Raw genomic sequence first — 21,888 nt, 5'->3', positions numbered from 1 at the left:
CGCGGTGTGTTGCCGGCCTCGATGTGCTTGAGGACGGCTTCGAGGGTGCGGCCGGGGACACCCCACCATTGGCGCCACCCCACGGAGTTGAGGCGGCCGCGCGGCTCGACGCCGTTGGTGGATGCGAGCTACTCCTCGTGGCGGCGGTCGAAGTATGCCATCCACAGTGTGTTGCTATCGGGGGCGTACCTCGGCTAGTTCTGCGCCTGCTCTGGCAGCGACGATCAGATGCACGCGATCTCCGCGCGGCGATTAGCGTCGGTGGGCGCTGGAGGGACCGGGACGCCGCCGGCGCTCAGCCTCTACGAGCCCGGCACCCGCATGTCCAGCGGAGCCGGGTAGTCGGCCTCGTAGAGGAGGCGTGCCTTGTCCTCGTGCAGGTGGCGGCAGCCGAAGCCGTTGGCCGCCGCACCGTCGCCTGGGTAATGCTTGGCCATGGTCGTTGGCGGGGGAGAGAGGAGAGACACGCGTCGGCGGTGAGAGGTCAAGAGGGGAGAGGGTTCTGAGGCGAAGGAGTGTACGTTCACCGGCGAGGGAGGCGCGGCGTTTATAGCCGCGGGTGGGCGGCAAGAGGGCGGCCTCTGTGTGTACACGTGACGGGAGTGCGCGGGACACGCGCCGCGCCTTCACTGCGCCGCCCATGAGGCATCAATGGAAGGCTGGCCGGCGAGGCAGTGCGGCAGCATTGGCATCGATTCCCCGCGGGAAACCGGGGTGATGAGGACAGCGAACACGTCTAGTCGCTGACTCGGCGGGCCCGCCGGGCTTTCGCGCCAAAACTGTTTCCCCCGGCACCCCCCGGGCGACCCCCAGCGCGTCGGGTTTGACCTGGATCCGCCGGCGCCAAATCCGCCCCTAATCAGCGAAAATTGGGCTTCTCAGGGCGCGACTGGGCTGTTTTTTCATGCCCGTGATAAAAAAGGGCCTTGGGGGCCTGTTGGGGGCGCGGCTGGAGATGCTCTAATCTCCGTATAGGATATGCCATACCTTAGGCTGCACTGATTTATTTTTGCTATAAAACTATGTTTATTTTTGGTTATGTTGAATTTGTTGGCTATGTGCATCGCGCTATGCGAAGATCGGGCATTCTTTTGATACGGTTGTATAATCTCGATATATCAATTGAATGAAATGTCCTTTATAAAAAAATGACAGCCATGTGTGGCACCTCACACAACAATGGACTCTCATTAGCGGACAAGGTCCACCGACTTGATGATATATCGCACACCCAAGCGACCACAAGGACCCGCGTGTGATTGAGCTTGTTCAAGGGCGGTGCCTTAGCTTCTCGACTGTGCTATGGCTATGGCCAAAGTTTCGACTACATACTTAGAGCATGTCTAGTAGAACCCTCAAACCCTTACTAGCGTTTTAAGGGTCCAAAAATGGTCTTTTGTGCACTTTTACGGGTTGAAAAACAGGGGCAAAGATTAGAACCCTCAAACCCAACCCTTATAACGGAATATTCCCCATGAATGACGTTGTCGTTGCGGGCATACCGTCGAGCACCTCGTGCACGACGGACGGAGGGCGGGGCGGGCGCGGGTGGAGGGCAGTGGCCGGGGGGTGGGAGACGGAGGCGGAGGGCGCGGGGGCGGGAGCGGGCACGGGCCGGAGGGCGGTGGCGGCGGGTCGAGGCGGAGGGCGCGGAGGCAAAGGGGCGCGGGAGGAGGAGAGGCCGGGGGGCGGGAGGCGGAGGCGGCGGGCGGGCGCGCTGGAGTAGAAGCCGGCGGGGCGACGGGACGTATGGCGACGGCCGGGGCCGGGGCGAGCGCGGCTGCGGCCGGGAGGAGGTGGAGGAGAGGCCGGCGGCTGGGGGCGGGGCGGGCGCGGGCGCGCGGGAGGTCGACGGGGCGGCCGGCGACGGCAGGGGAGACTAGCAGCGGCGGACGCGAGCCTGGGCGCGGGATTTTTCCCTCCCGCCTGAGAATAACCGCCAAATGAGGGTTGGGGTAGGTTTTGCTCCTCAATCCTTACTTTTTAGGGTTGGGAGAAGGTTTGAGGGTTGGATCCTTAAAAAAATTTAAGGGTTTGAGGGTTAAGGGGTTCTAGTCTACACGATTTTTTGCTTGCAAACTGTAAAAAAGCAGTTATTTATAAGGGTTTGGAGGTTTGAGGGCTCTGCTAGAGATGCTCTTATAGCATCTTCACCAGACCTCGTATAGGTGGCCAAATCCGTAAAATAACCATTTTTTGTAATTCTAATAAAAAAAGATCCGAACAAATCCTTTAAAATCGTCCGACCTTTAAAAAAATTTAACGAACCCCGTAAACACGTAGCTGAAACCCTCGTATCTATAGTTTTGAAGGCAACTTTTACAAAGCCATAGATACCAGTCAACGTTGGCGGTTGAAAAATCTCTACTCTGACCAACGCCATAAAGCTCGCCCGGCCGCCCGGCCACCACGCCCGTCCGTCCATGCCGGCCGGCCGGCCGCGTCGTCCACCCCGGCCACAGCGCACGGCGACGGAGGTGCTAGCTAGCTAGCTCGCTTCTGGATGGATTCGAGCTAGGCTAGCTAGCTAGCTCGCTCCTGGATGGATTGGAGCAGAGCTAGCTAGCTAGCTCTTGATCGATTCGAGCAGATCTAATGGATGGATCCCGCGGCTCTATTTTTGACCGTTTCGTGTGTTATTCGTTGATTTTGCGGAAGCAAGCTAGCTGAGTATGGACACGGACGAAAGGAAGAAGAAGATGTGAAGAAAGAATATAAGTGAATATTCCGTTTTACAGTTTAAGTTTGAGGGGTTTGTTCTACCGCGGTAAAAACCGATCTTTAAAACGCGTTTTTCGTGAACTGCAAAAGCGTTTTGCGGATCGGCAGGATATAAGGTCTGCTAGAGATGCTCTTAGAGTCGCAACAACCTTCGCGTCACTATCGGGGCGGCAATCCTCTCGACCAGCTGCATTGAGCACTTGCGCTTGCACGATCCGAACTACGCTTGCTATAGAAATGACACCACGCCAGCCCATGACGACTAGGCTTTTCCCTTAACTTTGTTTTTGTCATTTTAGTTTTTGCTCATTTTACTTATGCCACTCTAAAATTTGGCATTTTACTTTTATCAGTTTTTGCTTTTAACAATACATCATAAATGCACCGTGGCAAAAACAATAATGTTTTATTTCACTTTTGCCATTCTTAACTTTTGACAATGTATTACAATTGTCACTTCAAATATTTTGTTTTTGCCACGGAATGGCAAAAGTGATATATTATCAAAAGCTAAGAGTGACAAAAGTGAAATGTCAAATTCTAGAGTGGCATAAGCACAGTGGACAAAAGCTAAAGTGGCAGAAACAAAGTTTTCCCTTGATTGAGAACTGTTTTCCCTCGATTGAGAACTTCATAAGCCTGGGTCGATTTCTGTATACTGCAACTTCAGAATAGTTCTTTTTCTAGTATGCGCTGAATTTATTTTTTAGCATGTGTTGGCCTTAAGGCGGTTATCATCTTGTGCAAAACGTGCATCCGCTTAAGGCTCTACTGAAAATTTTTCCTTTTATTTGAAGAGGGTTTCCTATGGAGTTGATCTGCAATGCTAGTACATATATCGGCGTAATTCAAGATAAGCTCGCAATATGCATGTCAGAAAAGGAGAGCTATAGCTCCCGGTGCAGGAAATATGCCAACCAGAAGAAAGGGACATAAGAAAAGACACTATAGAAAAGGCACAGTTACGTGGCTCATCAAGAAAACAGTCTCTCTCGAGTCTTGAGCACTGCATTACAATCCATCTATTCAATCAGCAGACGTACATTACATTAACTGATGCGATCACGCATGCTCCTAAACCTCCTATCATGGACTTCGACCCTATGAGAAACCCCTGCAGTACGGGAACAAAAGCAAGTTAGGACGGCCATGGATCACCAACCGGCCAGGACAAATGAACATATGATTGAGTAATTAATCAGCCACTAGGAGCAGTCGATCAGTTGATGATTAGACTAAAGCAAGGCGCGTGTGCATGCCGTGTTCATTTGTGTTTTGTTCGAAAACGAAGGGCGAGACCTTAAATCAGTGTCCCGCGTCGTCGTCGACAAGCTCGCGCCACCCACTCCTCCGGCAATGGCGGCAATACCACTACACGTACGTACATTTCCGCTACAAGCTTTTAGATCTTTTGCTTCTATATATATAGCCATGTTGGCGTTTGTGGCTTGGCAGTAAGCACTAGCCAGCAAAGCTACTCTCCTTCCTTCATTCCTCCTCCCCGGCCGGCTGGTAAGTTGGTCGGTCAGGCCTCAATCACCATGGGCGGTTCGTCGACGTTCATGCCGGCGCCTGCCATGGCGACGACGGCTCTGATACTCCTCCTAGTGTTGTCGTCGTCGCCAGCGGTGGTGGCGTGGAAAGATTCCGGACTCTCCATAGGGTTCTATAAGGAGTTGTGTCCCAAGGCGGAGAAGGTCGTCCGGCGAGTCGTCACCAAGGCCTTCAAGAAGGAGCCCGGCACCCCCGGCGACATCATCCGCCTCTTTTTCCACGACTGCTTTGTCCGTGTAAGCCGCTCGCTGATGTTCACTAAGCTTGAGTTCATGATGTTTTGCACGGCAGTTTTTACTCGATTTTTGCCACTTAGAGTGGACTTAATAAACCCACTGTAGGTGCACCTTTTATCTGTGCCGTCCCTTTTCACGGGGAGATCCATGATGCTAGCTAACTAAGTTCATTCCATGCAAAAATAATATTATTTGCAATATTTATAGCGCACCACAAGTTCTGAAATATTTTTACACACGGTAGATATAATGATTCGTTGACCTGAAAAGTTGGTATTTTGTTTGCGAGAAATCGAAAGTAAAAAGAAAATAATGCACACGATATCTTGAGGCATAAATGGATGGGTATATAGAGGATGTAGGTGGGTTCATCCACATTTTTTCCTGTGTGATCAGGAACACGGTGCGTAATTTGAAGGTCTTCCGTTTGAGCATGCTAGTCATGGGTCGGTCTTTTTTTTTCCACCATCATGAAAAGTGTCACAAATATTTGCACCATCAACATTTATACTTTGGTCAAGCTTTCAAACAGTACAGAGACTAATTGGAATATACTGGGCACTATATTTAGTTATTGAAATTTCGATAAGTTTCTTATGTAATGGATTTGTAATTTTTATAGCTTCCCTTTAAAAAGTTATGATGTTTATGATGACAATTGAATTATGTGCATGAAGTGCGGTGCCTCCAAGGGCAAATTCTGAGATCTACCACTTGTGGTATTAAAAAAAATCCAGTGTTCTAACATTTTTATTACAAAATCTTTGGGAGGCTTCTTGTTAAGCTGTTTATTGACTTTTGGGGTTAACTTGCCGTCTATATTCTAGGTTTTGTCTCGCAGAAAGATATTAATATAACCATATTCTATAAATAAACTATGAATGCAATAACAAGTACACAAAACACAGAATGAAATGCAAAACGTAAGTTGCATTGAAAATAAAATAGCAGTACATACAAGAAATGTGCAACCTTGATTAAGAAATGTTTTACAATTAGCTTGGACATAAACTAGCAACTCAGATAACATCCTAATGAAACCAATTTAATGATGTTTCTACACATTAAGGAATAATGTTGTAAGAATGATACATTTTAAAAGCTCTTTATATTTATAAATGAGTAGAGTACATTTTTTAGTTGCACGTGTGCAAGTACTTAACTTTACTCAGAGCAATATTGTATATGTTTTTAGGGTTGTGACGCCTCGGTGCTACTCGAGTCAACACCAGGGAACACGGCGGAGAGGGACTCGAAGCCAAACAACCCCAGCTTGGATGGTTTTGAGGTCATAAGTGACGCCAAGGAGATTCTCGAGAAACTTTGCCCACAAACCGTCTCTTGTGCCGACATCCTAGCCCTCTCCGCTCGTGATGGAGCCTTCCTTGCTAGCGGGCTCGACTATGCCATTCCAACGGGCCGGCGTGATGGACTCGTCTCCAAGGAAGACGAGGTTCTCCCTAGTGTCCCTCACCCCGACTTCCGCCATGATCAGCTTATCGAAAACTTCACTGCAAAAGGTAACATACACATCAGTACATACAGACATATAATAGTCGTGCACAACCACATACTTTACGCGTACATACTATATTCTTTCTTAGAATGTGCATAGGTCAATCATTTCTTGGTTTTGGCATCAACATAGAAAATATTACCGACATATACAACACAAATGCATGACACTACATCTACCTTGAAACATGCTCTTATAATACAATACTTACTTTCTAGTGAAGCATGATATTATTTATATAAAATCATTGATCAAAGTGTAACCGTGAAGACCTTGTAATATAATATCTAACGGGCGTATATTGTGACACTGAGAAAAATACGTCAGCCTTTGTTTAATGTACAGGTTTTACGGCCGAGGAGCTGGTGACACTGTCCGGAGCCCACTCCATCGGCACCTCACACTGCTCATCGTTCACGGACCGTTTGTACAAGTACTACAACAACGGTGCATACGGCACGGACCCGGCGATTCCGCCGGCGTATGCTGCGCGTCTCAAGAAGAAGTGTCCGCCGTCGACGGCGGCGCACAACGACACCACAATGGTGCAGCTCGACGACGTGACACCATTCGTGATGGACAACCAGTACTACAAGAACTTGCTGGCCGGCACGGTGGCGTTCGACTCGGACATGGCGCTCATGGACGACCCTGAGACGGCGGCCCTCGTCGACCTCTACGCCCGGGAGCCCTCGGACTACTGGACCAAGCGATTCGCCGCCGCGATGGTGAAGGTCAGCGAGATGGACGTGCTCACTGGCAGCAAGGGGGAGATCAGGCTGAACTGCTCCAAGGTGAACTAGTAATTGATTGAGCTATTGGTTGGAATGCTGCGTTTGTCTCTGTATGTATGCTTGGGGAAATTCACGATATATATTGTTCTATTGTGTTACTTATTTTTCTTTGGTTCGTTTTTATATGGTGGTGTGAAATATGGAAGCACATTTCCAAGAAAGCATATTATTCGATTTGAGTTGTGAATTCGACAAGAAACAATAATGTACTACTAGTACTACTACGTCATGTTTGTACATTTCCCTTTTATTTATGCATTTGATTCGACTACTATCACTTTGTGAACTTCTCGATGAAATGGTTCAGATTTTAGGTATTCGGATGTTTTATTGAACTGTGGTCGATCAAGTAAACAGAGTTAACACAATCGCAACCAAAGGCAAAGCTAGAGCCTTCCTCAACCCACGCCACCAGAAAGAGGCAAGAAGAAGGGCAATGGATTATTGCTATCATGAACAATGGTAAATGATGCTTAAGAATTTGCATGAAAAAAATAAACAAAAATACAATAGCGACAAATCCCTCCATCTTAGCCACTTTCAGATAGACCAAATTGTGCCCGCCCACCTTCTGTTAGATTGACCACAAAATTGACAAGTAAACTAATGAGAAAATGATTGTCTTTAAGTCACACTACACTTGGCTACACAAAACAAGTGAAGTATTTTGTCTTACAGAAAACAACTGGCAAACAATTCCAGAGAAGCTCTCAGTTTCATTTTTGAAGTTAAGGTGTCACCAAAAACCATCCATACCTCGAAAACTCCAGAAATGATGCACTCATCCATCCCACTCTGCTTGCGACACTTTGCTCTTTCCCCAATGTCCAATGCAGGTAAAGCTTAAGGCAATTTTACATAAATATTTGGGCTTGCTATATTGGATACCCTTAGAGACGTAGTTTTAGATAAATATTTGGGCTTACGATTGTTTTAAACATCTTCTCGACTTGTGAGCATGAGGTAAAAGGTGGTGTTAAAAGCAGTGGCACAAGTAATAGTGGTGTATGCAATGTCTATATTCAAGCCATAGAAATCACGAATGAAATATGGCAATTCTGGTGGGAGGATGATGCCAACAAATCAAAAGATATATTGGTTTAGTTTGCCAGCTGGAAACAGTGTATCCTTAAAAATATGAGTGGTTTGGGTTTTCTATATCCTCATTGCTTTAATGTGGCAATGCTGGCAAAAGAAGTCTAAAGGTTGATGTGTGATTTGAAGTCACTTTGTGTGTGGGAGAGTACTACGAGTGAAATACTATTCAGATGGTAGACAAATAAATGGTAGTAAGATGAATAGTGGATTATCCTTTACATGACAAAGCATACTGGCAGACATCCAAGCTTTTAACCGGGGTTCCATATGGAGAGTGGAAAACCGTACACAAATTGATATATGGGATGATAAATGAATTCCGGATTACCCCACAACACGAATTATCACTCCCAAGAAGAGCTTGGCTACGACTAAAAAAAACTTAGTTGTTGGGAAAAAGGTTTCTGACTTACCCAACAATAGACTTGTGGGACGAAGACCTCTTGCGTGATCCCACTGTCAACGCACAAATTGAAGGATTTTGTAGCTTGAAGGTTCACAAAAAACGTCTTGTTCTCGGTAAGGTCGGCATACCATGGTGAGTGGACACATCAGCTTGGGGACAAGGACAGAAGCTTCATAGAGCACGAGAATCGTCAAATAATCTCATATGGAAGATCATGTAGAGTCATAATAAAGAAAAGGATCTTTCTATGGCACATCTAGATAAGACTTAATTTTTTTAGGGGTAGATAAGACTTAATCAAGTTTTGTCTAAAAGGTGAGATGTTATGGTCCCTTTTCTCTTATCTCCCTGGCCTTTTTTCCGGGTCCCCAATGTTTTGGGGGTACGACATTCTCACGATCATGAGGACACTAGGGCCAGGCTCTTGGGTGGGATGTCATGTTTTTTTGAACAAAAGCAAGTCGTGCTTGAAGGTTGAGCCTTTGATTGTTTGCAATTTTTCTTTGTCCCATAAATCCAGGCTCATGGGCTTTTCTTTTATTTTAGTTGTTAGGTTGTTCCGTAACAAATTTCCTTAGGGGCAACACACGGATGGTGAGAAAAACATGAACAAATTTGGCCTTTTTAGAGCAGTTCCAATCTAGACTTCATGTCTGCACAATAGACACACATGTGCTTGCTCGCCAAGGAGTTTCTCATCTTTTTTTCTTAATTTTGAATTTTTGGGTGAAGTAAAAAATCTTCAACGATTCTTAAAAAGTTTCACAAAACTAAAAAATAGTGATGAAATAAAAATATGTTTGTGAATTCAAAGAAAATGTTAGTGAATTCTAAGAACAAAGCAAATTTGAAAAAAGGATTGTTAATTTTAAAAATGTTTATGAATCTAAAAAAACATGAATTTAAAGATAGTTCACTATTTATGAAAAAGTTCATCAACCAAAAATGAAAAAAAATCATGAACAATTTTTTGAAACTATGGACATGCAACTGATCAACGACCTGCCCCTCGTTGCAGTCACATTGGGGCCATACAGTTGCAAGTCTAGTGGTGGGCATACAACTCACAAGCAACCCCTTACATGACGAGTTGCACTCGTGAGTCGTGTTGAGGGCCATACTGTTGCAGTCGATTTACCACACTTGCAGTTGCAAGTGTAGTGGTGAATATTCAACTAGTCACGCAAGATTTGCAAAATAAAGTTTACAAATTCTTTATAAGTTCATGAATTTAGAAAACTCAAATATGAAAAATCATCATGATGAATTTGAAAAAAAAACATAACTTGAGAAGATGTTATTTTAAAAAACTCATGAATTCTAAAAAGTGTTCACACACTTCAAAAAGTTTTCATGTACTAAAAATACTATGGATTAAAAATGGGGAAGAAAAGAAAATGAAAAAGAGGAAAAATATGAGAATGAAAATAACAAAAAAGAAAAAGATACTCCTTCCGAGCCATATTAATTGTCATAGTTTAAGTACAAAGTTGCACAAAACATGCGACAATTAATATGGATCGAAGGGAGTAGAAAACAATCAGTACAAAAATCACCATAAAAACGAGAGAAAGATAGCACCTCAAAACCACCGCATGACCATGGAGACACAAACATATAAAAAAGCAAAAAACAAGGAAGGAATGAACAAATGTAATGGATCAACGCACAGATGGATAAGCCCACGGCCAAAATGGCTGGATGAAAAATTAGTGACTTGTTAGACGCGGGTGGGCGCCCCTATGTCTCGCTTAGAGCAAGACGTAGGGAAGCCTCACTGAAGGCGAGAGCGACATGGCCCGGCTCAGGTGCAAGGGAGGACACAACATCACTTTTTTCTCAAGAAAAAGTTACATGTTTTTCGTTTTGTTTTTTTGCTTAAATTTCATATTTTTTATGGTTCCAAATATTATAAGTAAATATATGACAAAAAACACTTTAGATAAAACATAAAAAAATATTGACCAAGCATTTGAAAAATGTTAAAATATGTATAGAGAAAATATGTTTCATGTATGTGAGAAATGTACACAAAAGCATATACATTGTGTAATAAAAAGTTGCTCATGTATTTTTAAAAAATAAAAAAATTGAAAACAAATGTTGACCATTTATTCAAAAAGTTAAACTTTTATATTAAAAATGTTAAACTTTTATATTAAAAATGTTAAATGTGTGAACAAAAAAAGGTTGACCTTGTATTAAGAAATGTTGAGCTTGTATTTGAAAAATGTTAAATTTGTAGTTAAAAAATGCTGACCATCTATTCAAAAAATCTTAAAGTTATATTTGAAAATTGTTAATGTGTATATAAAAAATGTTGACCATGCTTTCAAAAAATGTTAGACTAGTATTCAAAAAATATTAATCAAGCATTTGGAAAAAATGTTTAATGACAACAAACAATATTGACGATGATTCAAAAACGTTAACCTGGTATTTAAAAATGTTAATCAAGAAAATGAAAAATGTATTAGATAAATACACCAAAATACAATTTACACAAAATATTGAAAAAATGCTCATCATGTATTCAAAAAATATTTCACTTTTATTTAAAAATATTAAATGTGTATATAAAAATATTGAACTTGTATTTGAAAAATGTTAAATGTGTATAGAAAAAATGTTTACTATGTATTAAAAAATAGTAACTTGTATTCGAAAGTTTTTTAATGTGTATATATAAAACGTTGACCGTGGTTTCAGAAAATGATAAAATTGTATTCGAAAAATATTAATCAAGCATTTGGAAAAAAATGTTAAATGTGTATAGAATTTTTTTTACCATCTATTCAGAAAATATTAATCTGGTATTTGATGAATGCTAATCAAGAATTTGAAAAAGGTTAAATGTAGTAAAAAATTTATTAGATATATACGCCAAAATTGTGTATAGAAAACCTGTGAAACCAGAGAGAAAACAAAAAAAATCTATGAAAAATGAGAAAACGACATACAAAACCGAAGTAAAACAAAGAAAAAATAAATAAAAGAAAAACAACCAATGAAAGCAAGAAAATAAATTAGGTAAATCGAAGAAAAATAAAGAAAAAGGAAGAAACGAAATTAAAATGGAGAAAGAAACGAAGAAAACCGATGAAAAAATAAAGATAAACAAACAACAAAGGAAGCTGGAAAAAACAATGGAAACCAGCTCTTGTCCCCTCAATTAGGTTGTGCCCTAGTATTCACGACGAACCCCGACGCTTACCCAATGTCTAGCAACGTGCCCATAATCAAGGAGACATAGGACCGAATCCTGGGATCTCCGCCCGTTTCTATGGATGCTTAAGGTGAGAGCTCCTTCCGTCTTGCTATAAGCGAGATATAGTCACTGCAAACACGGGAAGAGTGTGACGTACAGTAGTGCACGCAGCTGGACGGACCCTTGAAGGCGCACAACATAAAACTCGCAAAAAGTCTCCAGCTTGCCAGGAATCGAACTGGCTACCTCCTACTGGAACTGATGGAAGCACATTAGCATTTCTTGAAAATTGTGAAGAATTCTAAAATGTTGAATTTTTTTGAAAAAGTTTTTCTAATTCCAAACATCTTTTAAAAATGTGAATTATTTTTGGAATTTCAAACAATTTTTTGTATCCCAAATAGTTTTTATAATGTCAAACAATTTTTGGAAATTTCAAACATGTTTTGAAAAACATGAACACTATTTTTGAAGCACGAATATTTCTTGGAAAACATGAACATTTTTTGAAATACCAAATAAAACCTGGGGGGAATAGTTTTTGGATCCGTGAACAATTGTTTTTAAAACAGGGCATTTTTTAAACTCCAATTCTTTTAAAAGAGTGATTTATTTTAAAGTGGCAAACATTTTTTAAAATAATGAACATTTTATTTGAATCACCAAATTTTCTGAACATTACAAAAAAAATAGAGAAAAAAAGAAGCAGAAAAAAACAGAAAAACCCCGGTTCCCACAAACTGTGGTTACACTGAAAGTGGGCTGCGCCATCTAGCGCACAGATGTTGATTCTTCCAATTCTGACTTGAATGAAGAGAAAACGTAGCCTACATAGCACACGGGGACAACAGGCTCCATGCCCAACGCAGGGATCACGTATTTGCACGAAATTTAGAGAACCTGATCGTGCGATAGATAACTTGGATGAGCCATAGCTAAATCTAATGTAAATGGGAATTAACAGATCTGTACAGCATAGTGGCATACGGAACAGTTTTCTGAGTGCTGAAGGTACGCGTTAAAATTCGAGGAGAGATGCATCCACCGACCGAACGATAATAGTACGAGAATCCAAGACGACATAGCTGATCGATCATTCAGTACGACTCGTCACTCATGCTGCTGCTAATGATATCTGCCTCGATCTTCCCCGCGACCGCCGGTGCCACCACGGCCGTGGTGACCGTGACCGCAGCCTCCCCGCCGTTTCGCGAGACGGTGGCCGCCAGGACGGGCACGCGGTGCCGCTGGAACACCTGGAGCACGCGCGTGAGCGCGCCCGGCCTGGCCGCGCGCAGCCGGACGGCGAAGCACGACGTCTCCCCGGCCGCGACCACCTCGGCGCTGCCGCCGCGTGCGCGGCGGCTCCGCCCGGCAGACATCGCCCTGTGCGCCTCGAGCTCGGCGGCCGTGTCCTCCAGCGCCCTGACGTACGCGATGGCCCCGTCGACGACGTCCGCCCTGCACGCCTGCGCCGTGCACGGGCATGAGCTAGATGCCTCGATCGGCAGACACAAACGCCGGAGAAACAAAAAGAACAGTCGCCAAGAACGGGAACGAGCGGACAAGAGAACGAACCCGATGGGGGAGGTCGGGGAGCAGCGCGCCCAGCTCGTCGAAGAGCACGGACATGGTCTGCCGGCGCGCGCGCTCCAGACGGGGTGACCTGCGCCGCCTGGACGCCCCCGCGCGAGTCACCTCGACCGTCGTCGTCCCCGGCGAGCTTTCCGCTCCCAGACCCAGAGCCAGCCCCAGCGCCTGCGCCTCCTCGGCCATGGCGGGGTAAGATGATCTATCTCGCCGGAGCAACCGACCGGCGCGAGTGCCTCTCTGTTTTTGCGGAGTTGCGAGCCGGGGGTACACTTTGTGTTGGGCAGCGGCTTTGGGGACGGGCATGGTGTCAGCTTTTGAGTTGGTGGTGCCTGCTCCGGAAGGGAAAAAGAGCTGGGCTGGCACGTTGGCGGCAGGGGCAAAAGGAGACCACAAATGTACCCTCGTCCTCCTCAACAAAAACTGCATGGAGTAAGGGCATGTACAAGGGTAACATCACCTTATAGCTGCTCCATACTCCACATAGATAAAGCCATGGTCATTCCACAATGGAAGCAGCACGCATCCCTTTTTCTTTGTTGGGTCCACATTCAACCTTTCCTGTCCCACATCCTCTCTTTACCTCCTTTCTTTTTCACCTTGGCCAGCGGCTTTTCATCGAGGAGACCGGTTCCTCTGCAAGATCCCCTCTCTCTCTCTCTACAAGCGGTAGCCTTTTTCTAATCCAGGGAATCTAGGCCGATGTGGAGTCTGAGGCACTAGTCCAGCGTGGCCCGTTGGCCATGCTCTAAAGGGCTCTCTCCATGCTTGGGGTAGGGGCATCTTTAGAGCATGGCCAATGGGTAGCTTCAAACGGATGCCCCGCAGGTTCAGCTAGGTTCGGAGCTAGCTTCGGATAAAAAGATATAGCCTCGCAGGTGAAGGTGTAGCCTATAGAAGATCCAGTCTCTTCGGCTGTGAGAGCTAAGCAAAAGGAGAAAAGCAGAGGCAACCGTGATGCATGCGAGGAGAGAGACAGAGAGAGAAGAAGAAAATGGCATGCATGTAAAAGGAGAGATGTTGCAAGATGGGGTCCACTGGAGTGCAGCCTCGGTTGGATGAAAAAATTCACAAACAATAGTTTCATTTACTTTTGCTTAGTTTAAGAGCTGGAGCAGCAGCTAAGTGCTGCCTCCATTGTACATGTCCTTATAGTGTCAGGTACTCATCAGGACACAGCCGGGTGTCAAAGGACTTTAGTGAAGTGAACATGCAGCATCTTTGATCTGAACTCTGGTGCACATTCACATTGGTTGTGAACTTGTGATATATAGACATATAGTGTCACGTATAAGAAACAAGAAAAAGTAGGGGGCATCTGTAGTGTCACGTATTCAGGATACAGCTAGTTGTCAAAGGCTTGGGGTGAAAACTTGGGTGGACATTCACATTGGTGGTCACATATTGTTCGAAGTAATATTTCACAAACTAACATCAAACAAAGTACAATGGTTACTACGAAATGACATTTTTTCAAAGACTCGTATCTATTATAAAAATTCATTGAGATTACAAAGCACTTCAACCATAATAATAATTATATCGAGGTCCCGAACCACCGAACAACCACTACCGCTAGAATGTTGAGCTACTACTTCCATAGTCACACATTTTGACTATGGACCAAACATGCCCTTAACCACACTTTTGCTACTAACTCGTGGCATGCCACAAAAAATGTGGTGAACAAATTAGTCGCCACAAGTGTGACGTGATTTGGCAAAAGCATGTGTGTATGATATGTGGGACATACTCCTAAGTAAGTGTGGCATGCCACCACTGTGGCAGTGAAACAAACAACAGCCTTAAGCAGCTGTCACACTTGTGTGGCAACATTTGACAATGTGTGCCTATGAACCAAACACGCAATATGTCACCGGTTCCTCAAGATGATGGAGTAGCAACAGCTCGGGAGAATATCGGGTGGTCCCAAAGCTTAGGTGCTACCATGCTTCGATGCCAAATTTGAAGTATCAAAAACTTCTAAAGAAAATCATGGGTGTTCACAAAATAGGTGTTTACAAACCCTAAAAATTGGAACTTCAAATTTGAAATACACAGAGATACAAAAAAGACAAATTTCATTGTGAATAGTAAAAAATAGCTTTTTTCTTCTTACGACATTATTCATGTTGAAATCTTATTTTAAAAATATTATTATGTATTATAGGTTTGGAGTTTAAAAAAATAGACGTTGTATACATTTATCTTGTGAACATCTGTAGTTTTTTTTTAAAAAAAATTGAACCTGCAAATTTGAGTTTTATTTCCGTTGAAACATGATAGCATCAAAGTCTTGGGAGCACGAGATATTCACCCACAACACCTCTGACATTTCTGTTCTGTCACCTACAGTTTCCGGCTTATGTCAACTCGGTAAGAGCATCGGCTCCGTTTAAACGCGAATACGCAATGATACATTGTTAATAAAGAATTACAGAGGTCATGACACCCACATCATCCAAATTTATCAACCACACTTTTCTTACTAAGTCGTGGCATGCCACGAAATATATGGTGAAAAACTTAGTCGCCACAAGTGTGGCATGCCACCATTGTGGCAGTAAAATAAACAGTAGCCATAAGCAGCTGCCACACTTGCACCAAAGTTTGACAATGTGTGGCTATGAACCAAACACACAATATGTGACCGGTTCCTCAAGATGATGGGGGTGGCAACACCTCGGGAGAATATCTGGCGCTTCCATGACTTAGGTGCTACCATGTTTCAATGTCATAAAACTTAAATTTTGAAGTATCAAAAGCTTCTAAAAGAAATCGTGGATGTTCACAAAATATACAACTCCTAAAATTTCAACTTCAAACTCAAACTACGCATAGAGATACAATGTGAACAGTATATTTAGCTTTTGTCTTCTTGTGACACTATTCATGTTAAAATTGTCGTTTTAAATCTTTTATGTATTTTAGGTTTGGAGTTAAAAATATAGACGTCGTATGCATTTATCTTGTGAATATCTTCATTTTTTATTTTTTAAACTAGAAATTTGAATTTTTTTTGTTGTTGGAGCATGGGAGCACGAGATATTCACCTGCGTGCTCTGGCATTTCTTCTTATAGTTTTCGGCTTATGTCAATTCGGTAAGAGCATTCGCTCCATTTAAATGCTAATCTTCTCCCCTGTCAAAGCAAATGAGGATAAACTACCACTTGCTTGCCCGAGGGCATGGCCAATGCATAGCCTAGGGTGATGCCTCACATATCATGTAGGATCGGATGTCAGAAAAAGTAGATTCGAATAGGGAAGCGGGATCCTCTGTAGGAGGCGGGTGCTTGAAGAGAAAAAGTGTGGTCTGGTGCATAAAGTTGGAAAAGTTGAAGTGAAGAGTAGGCATGCATGTGGTGAGAATCTACTTATATTCTTTAATGATGTCCACTAGTAATAGCTTGCATTGAGAAGAAAAAATCATTATAGTTACCTGAAACTATTTGTCATGAGTCATCTATATCCATATGTCACCATTATATATGCTCTTATAGGAAAACTTGATTATGAATAGCAATGATTCATTGTAAATAAAGAATTACAGAGGTCATCACATTACAGTTCATCACACCTACATCATCCAAACCGTGTCAAAGGGCCAGCTGGTAATCGTTGTGGGGCGCATTGGTAGAGGCCAAGATAAGAGCACCAGGTAAGTACTCTACTTAAGGCCTGTTCGGAGGCCCTCTGCTCCTCGACTCCGCTCGCGGAGCTGCCGGAACCGCAGTTAAAAATTACCGAGCGGATGAATCGGTACTCTACAGATCTTTCTACTTTGCAGAGCTGGTCGAGTGCCGAACGGGCTCTTATTACCGGCGTCAAACAGAATAATAATAATATAAAAGTTTGTTGGACTAATTAGCTCGTCCAATTTCTCTCAGGACAATCCCAAGCGCGCGATCATCAACCAGAATGGCCGTGTGATTCACGTTGGCCACCTTGACCATCCTAAAATAAGGACCACGACGCCTCCACTCCGGCTCCACGGCGACCAGGCTCGCCAGGTTGACCAGGCCGTCGCCGTCCCCAACGTCCACGCCGGGCGTTGCCTCGAAATCGTCCCCCAGGTACACCATCCTCTCAGGCGTCGCCACCCCGACCCCCACGACGTAGGTCACCGGCACCATCGGAGAGGTCGGCAACTCCTTGAACAGCGGCAGCACACGCGACTCGTATGGCCCGACGCCTTCCCCGAACCCAATGTTGACGAGGAAGTCCACCACGTCGCCGGCTGAGTAGTTCCGACGCTTGGTGCTCACCAGCGGCTGCGCGGCCCCGAACACCTTCGCACTGGGTAGCGGCCACAGGCTGCTCTGCAGGCTGCGGTACTCTTTCTGCAGGGCCTCGGGGTCGACGAAGGGGAGGGCGAGGTTGTTACCTGAGATGAGGGCCTGCATGCCCAGCACGAGCCTGCCCCACGGAGCGGCGACGGGGATGAAGTGCCTCACGAACCGCCGGCGCCACGCCAGGAGCTGCTGGATCAGGAACTGGTGCGCCAGCGTGCCACCGTAGCTGTGGGTGACGATAATCGCCGGGCGGTCGCCGTTGAGCTGGCTCGCCCTCTCCACCAGGCTCTTGAGGTTCGTGAAGAACGCGGTGCCGGTTCTCGATGGGTGTCCCGCCGGCGCGACGGCGTATCGGAAGTCGTAGGGCGCACGGAACATGGTCTCGCCGTCGCGGTACCCGACCCCCTCGAGCCTCTCTAGGAGCTTGTCCGTGTAGGAGAAGTTCCTCCGGTCTGGGTCTGGGTGGTGAAAGCCTTGGGTGGAGCCGAAGAAGGGGACGTGCGTCTAGATGCCGGGAACGTTGCGGTAGTCGTCGGATGCGGCGTCGTACGCCTTGCTGTACACACCTTGAGAAGGACACGTTTTAATCATCAATTTATTAAAATATTCTATGTGCTTCGCTTATATCTTTTGAGCTAGGCAGTTTGTTCTTGTGCTTCACTTATATTTTATTAAAGCACGGCGACAGCTTTACTTTATAAAAATTGTTGAACTCTCATGCTTCACTTATATTATTTTGAGAGTCTTTAAACAACATAGTAATTTGCTTAGGTTATGAATTTAGTCCTAATATGATGGGCATCCAAGAGGGATATAACAAAAACTTTCATATAAAGAGCATTGAATATATGAGAAATTTGATTCCATGCATTTGTTTTGAGATATAAAGATGGTGATATTAGAGTCATGCTAGAGAGTAATTTGTTGAGGAACGCAATAATTTTAAAAAAAAATTACGCACACGCAAGATCCATCTAGGTGATGCATAGCAACGAGACGCGAGAGTGTTGTCCATGTACCCTTGTAGACCGTAAGCGGAAGCGTTATGACAACGCGGTTGATGTAGTCGTACGCCTTCACAATCCGACCGATCCTAGCACCGAAGGTACGACACCTCCGTGATCTGCAGACGTTCAGCTCGGTGACTGCTACCTCTTTTAGCACTGCGTTGGTTTTTCCCGAAGAGGAAGGGATGATGCAGCAAAGTAGCGTAAATATTTCCCTCAGTTTTTTGAGAACCAAGGTATCAATCCAGTAGGAGGCTACGCGCGAGTCCCTCGCACCTGCACAAAACAAATAAATCCTCACGACCAACGTAAATAGGGGTTGTCAATCCCTATAGGGCCACTTACGAGAGTGAGATCTGATAGATATGATAAGATAATATTTTTGGTATTTTTATGATAAAGATGCAAAGTAAAATAAAGGCAAAGTAAATAACTAAGTAGTAGGAGATTGATATGATAAAATAGACCCGGGGGCCATAGGTTTCACTAGTGGCTTCTCTCGAGAGCATAAGTATTCTACGGTGGGTGAACAAATTACTGTTGAGCAATTGACAGAATTGAGTATAGTTATGAGAATATCTAGGTATGATCATGTATATAGGCATCACGTCCGAGACAAGTAGACCGACTCCTGCCTACATCTACTACTATTACTCCACTCATCGACCGCTATCCAGCATGCATCTAGAGTATTAAGTTAAAAACAGAGTAACGCCTTAAGCAAGATGACATGATGTAGAGGGATAGACTCATGCAATATGAAGAAAATCCCATCTTGTTATCCTCGATGGCAACAATACAATACGTGCCTTGCTGCCCTTACTGTCACCGGGAAAGGACACCGCAAGATTGAACCCAAAGCTAAGCACTTCTCTCATTGCAAGAAAGATCAATCTAGTAGGCCAAACCAAACTGATAATTCGAAGAGACTTGCAAAGATAACCAATCATACATAAAAGAATTCAGAGAAGATTCAAATATTATTCATAGATAGACTTGATCATAAACCCACAATTCATCGGTCTCAACAAATACACCGCAAAAAGAAGATTACATCGAATAGATCTCCACAAGAGAGGGGGAGAACATTGTATTGAGATCCAAAAAGAGAGAAGAAGCCATCTAGCTACCAACTATGGGCCCGTAGGTCTGAGGTAAACTACTCACACTTCATTGGAGGGGCTATGGTGTTGATGTAGAAGCCCTCCGTGATCGATGCCCCCTCCGGCGGAGCTCCAGAACAGGCCTCAAGATGCGATCTCGTGGATACAAAAAGTTACGGCGGTGGAATTAGAGTTTTGGCTCCGTTTCTGATCGTTTGGGGGTACGTGGGTATATATAGGAGGAAGAAGTACGTCGGTGGAGAAACAGGGGGCCCACGAGGGTGGAGGGCGCGCCTGGGGGGGGGGGGGGTAGGCGCGCCCCCTACCTCGTGGCCTCCTGTTACGTGTCTTGACGTAGGCTCCAAGTCTCCTGAGTTGTATTCAATGAGAAAATCACGTTCCCGAAGGTTTCATTCCGTTTGGACTCCGTTTGATATTCTTTTCTTCGAAACCCTAAAACAGGCAAAAAACAACAATTCTGGCCTGAGCCTCCGGTTAATAGGTTAGTCCCAAAAATAATATAAAAGTGGATAATAAAGCCCAATAATGTCCAAAACAGTAGATAATATAGCATGGAGCAATCAAAAATTGTAGATATGTTGGAGACGTATCAAGCATCCCCAAGCTTAATTCCTGTTCGTCCTCGAGTAGGTAAATGATAACAACAGAATTTTTGATGCGGAGTGCTACTTGGCATAATTTTAATGTAATTCTTCTTAATTGTGGTATGAATATTCAGATCCGAAAGATTTAAGACAAAAGTTCTTATTGACATAAAAAATAATAATACTTCAAGCATACTAACAAAGCAATTATGTCTTCTCAAAATAACATGGCTAAAGAAAGTTATCCCTACAAAATCATATAGTCTGGCTATGCTCTATCTTCACCACAAAAATATTTAAATCATGCACAACCCCGATGGCAAGCCAAGCAATTGTTTCATACTTTTGACATTCTCAAAACTTTTTCAATTTTCACGCAATACATGAGCGTGAGCCATGGATATAGCACTATAGGTGGAATAGAGTGGTGGTTGTGGAGAAGACAAAAAGGAGAAGATAGTCTCACATCAACTAGGCGTATCAACGGGCTATGGAGATGCCCATCAATAGATATCAATGTGAGTGAGTAGGGATTGCCATGCAACGAATGCACTAGAGCTATAAGTATATGAAAGCTTAAAAAGAAACTAAGTGGGTGTGCATCCAACTTGCTTGCTCATTAAGACCTAGGGCAATTTGAGGAAGCCCATCATTGGAATATACAAGCCAAGTTCTATAATGAAAGATTCCCACTAGCATATGAAAGTGATAACATGAGAGACTCTTTACTATGAAGATCATGGTGCTACTTTGAAGCACAAGTGTGGTAAAAGGATAGCCCCTTCTCTCTTTTTCTCTCATTTTTTTTATTTTTTTTATTTGGGCCTTTTCTGTTTTTTATGGCCTCTTTTTTTCTTTTTTTATTTGGGCTTCTTTGGCCTCTTTTATTTATTTTTCGTCCGGAGTCTCATCCCGACTTGTGGGGGAATCATAGTCTCCATCATCCTTTCCTCACTGGGACAATGCTCTAATAATGATGATCATCACACTTTTATTTTTCTTACAACTCAACAATTACAACTCGATACTTAGAACAAAATATGACTCTATGTGAATGCCTCCAGCGGTGTACCGGGATATGCAATGACTCATGAGTGACATGTATGAAAGAATTATGAACGGTGGCTTTGCCACAAATACTATGTCGACTACATGATCATGCTAAGCAATATGACATTGATGGAGTGTGTCATAAACGGAACGGTGGAAAGTTGCATGGCAATATATCTCGGAATGGCTATGGAAATGCCATAATAGGTAGGTATTGTGGCTGTTTTGAGGAAGGTATATGGTAGGTGTATGATACCGGCGAAAGGTGCGCGGTATTAGAGAGGCTAGCAAAGATGGAAGGGTGAGAGTGCATATAATCCATGGACTCAACATTAGTCATAAAGAACTCATATACTTATTGCAAAAATCTACAAGTTATCAAAGCAAAGTATTACGCGCATGCTCCTAGGGAGATAGATTGGTAGGAAAAGACCATCGCTCATTCCCGACCGCCACTCATAAGGAAGACAATCAATAAATAAATCATGCTCCGACTTCATCACATAACAGTTCACCATATGTGCATGCTACGGGAATCACAAGCTTCAACACAAGTATTTATCAAATTCACAACTACTGAACTAGCATGACTTTAATATCACCATCTCCATATCTCAAAACAATTATCAAGTATCAAACTTATCATAGTATTCAACACACTCATAAGAGAATTTTTTTTATTCTTGAATACCTAGCATATTAGGATT

At 43.8% G+C, this 21,888-nt stretch overlaps 2 protein-coding genes and 1 pseudogene across 2 annotated transcripts; 1 reads left to right on the top strand and 2 right to left on the bottom strand.

Moving 5' to 3' along the window:
* Positions 1–4,167: 4,167 nt before the first annotated feature.
* On the top strand, positions 4,168–7,092 carry LOC125547468 (peroxidase 5). The gene is made up of 3 exons (XM_048711331.2): positions 4,168–4,511; positions 5,707–6,031; positions 6,373–7,092. Exons 1-3 carry the CDS (start codon positions 4,263–4,265, stop codon positions 6,828–6,830), a joined length of 1,032 nt encoding a protein of 343 aa, XP_048567288.2. The 5' UTR covers positions 4,168–4,262; the 3' UTR covers positions 6,831–7,092.
* Positions 7,093–12,281: 5,189 nt separating this feature from the next.
* On the bottom strand, positions 12,282–13,532 carry LOC125506758 (uncharacterized). The gene is made up of 2 exons (XM_048671498.2): positions 13,112–13,532; positions 12,282–13,002 (listed from the first exon to the last, which is right to left on the bottom strand). The coding sequence occupies exons 1-2, from the start codon at positions 13,427–13,429 to the stop codon at positions 12,631–12,633; spliced, it is 690 nt and encodes a 229-aa protein (XP_048527455.1). The 5' UTR covers positions 13,430–13,532; the 3' UTR covers positions 12,282–12,630.
* A 3,060-nt stretch (positions 13,533–16,592) lies between these two features.
* LOC125532708 (lecithin-cholesterol acyltransferase-like 1 pseudogene) lies at positions 16,593–18,007 on the bottom strand (annotated as a pseudogene).
* Positions 18,008–21,888: the final 3,881 nt, after the last annotated feature.

Source organism: Triticum urartu, chromosome 1A (assembly GCF_056163025.1).
Source record: "Triticum urartu cultivar PI428250 chromosome 1A, HENAU_Tu73, whole genome shotgun sequence".
Taxonomy (NCBI): Eukaryota; Viridiplantae; Streptophyta; class Magnoliopsida; order Poales; family Poaceae; genus Triticum; species Triticum urartu.
This window is presented reverse-complemented; position numbering and strand designations above follow the sequence as displayed.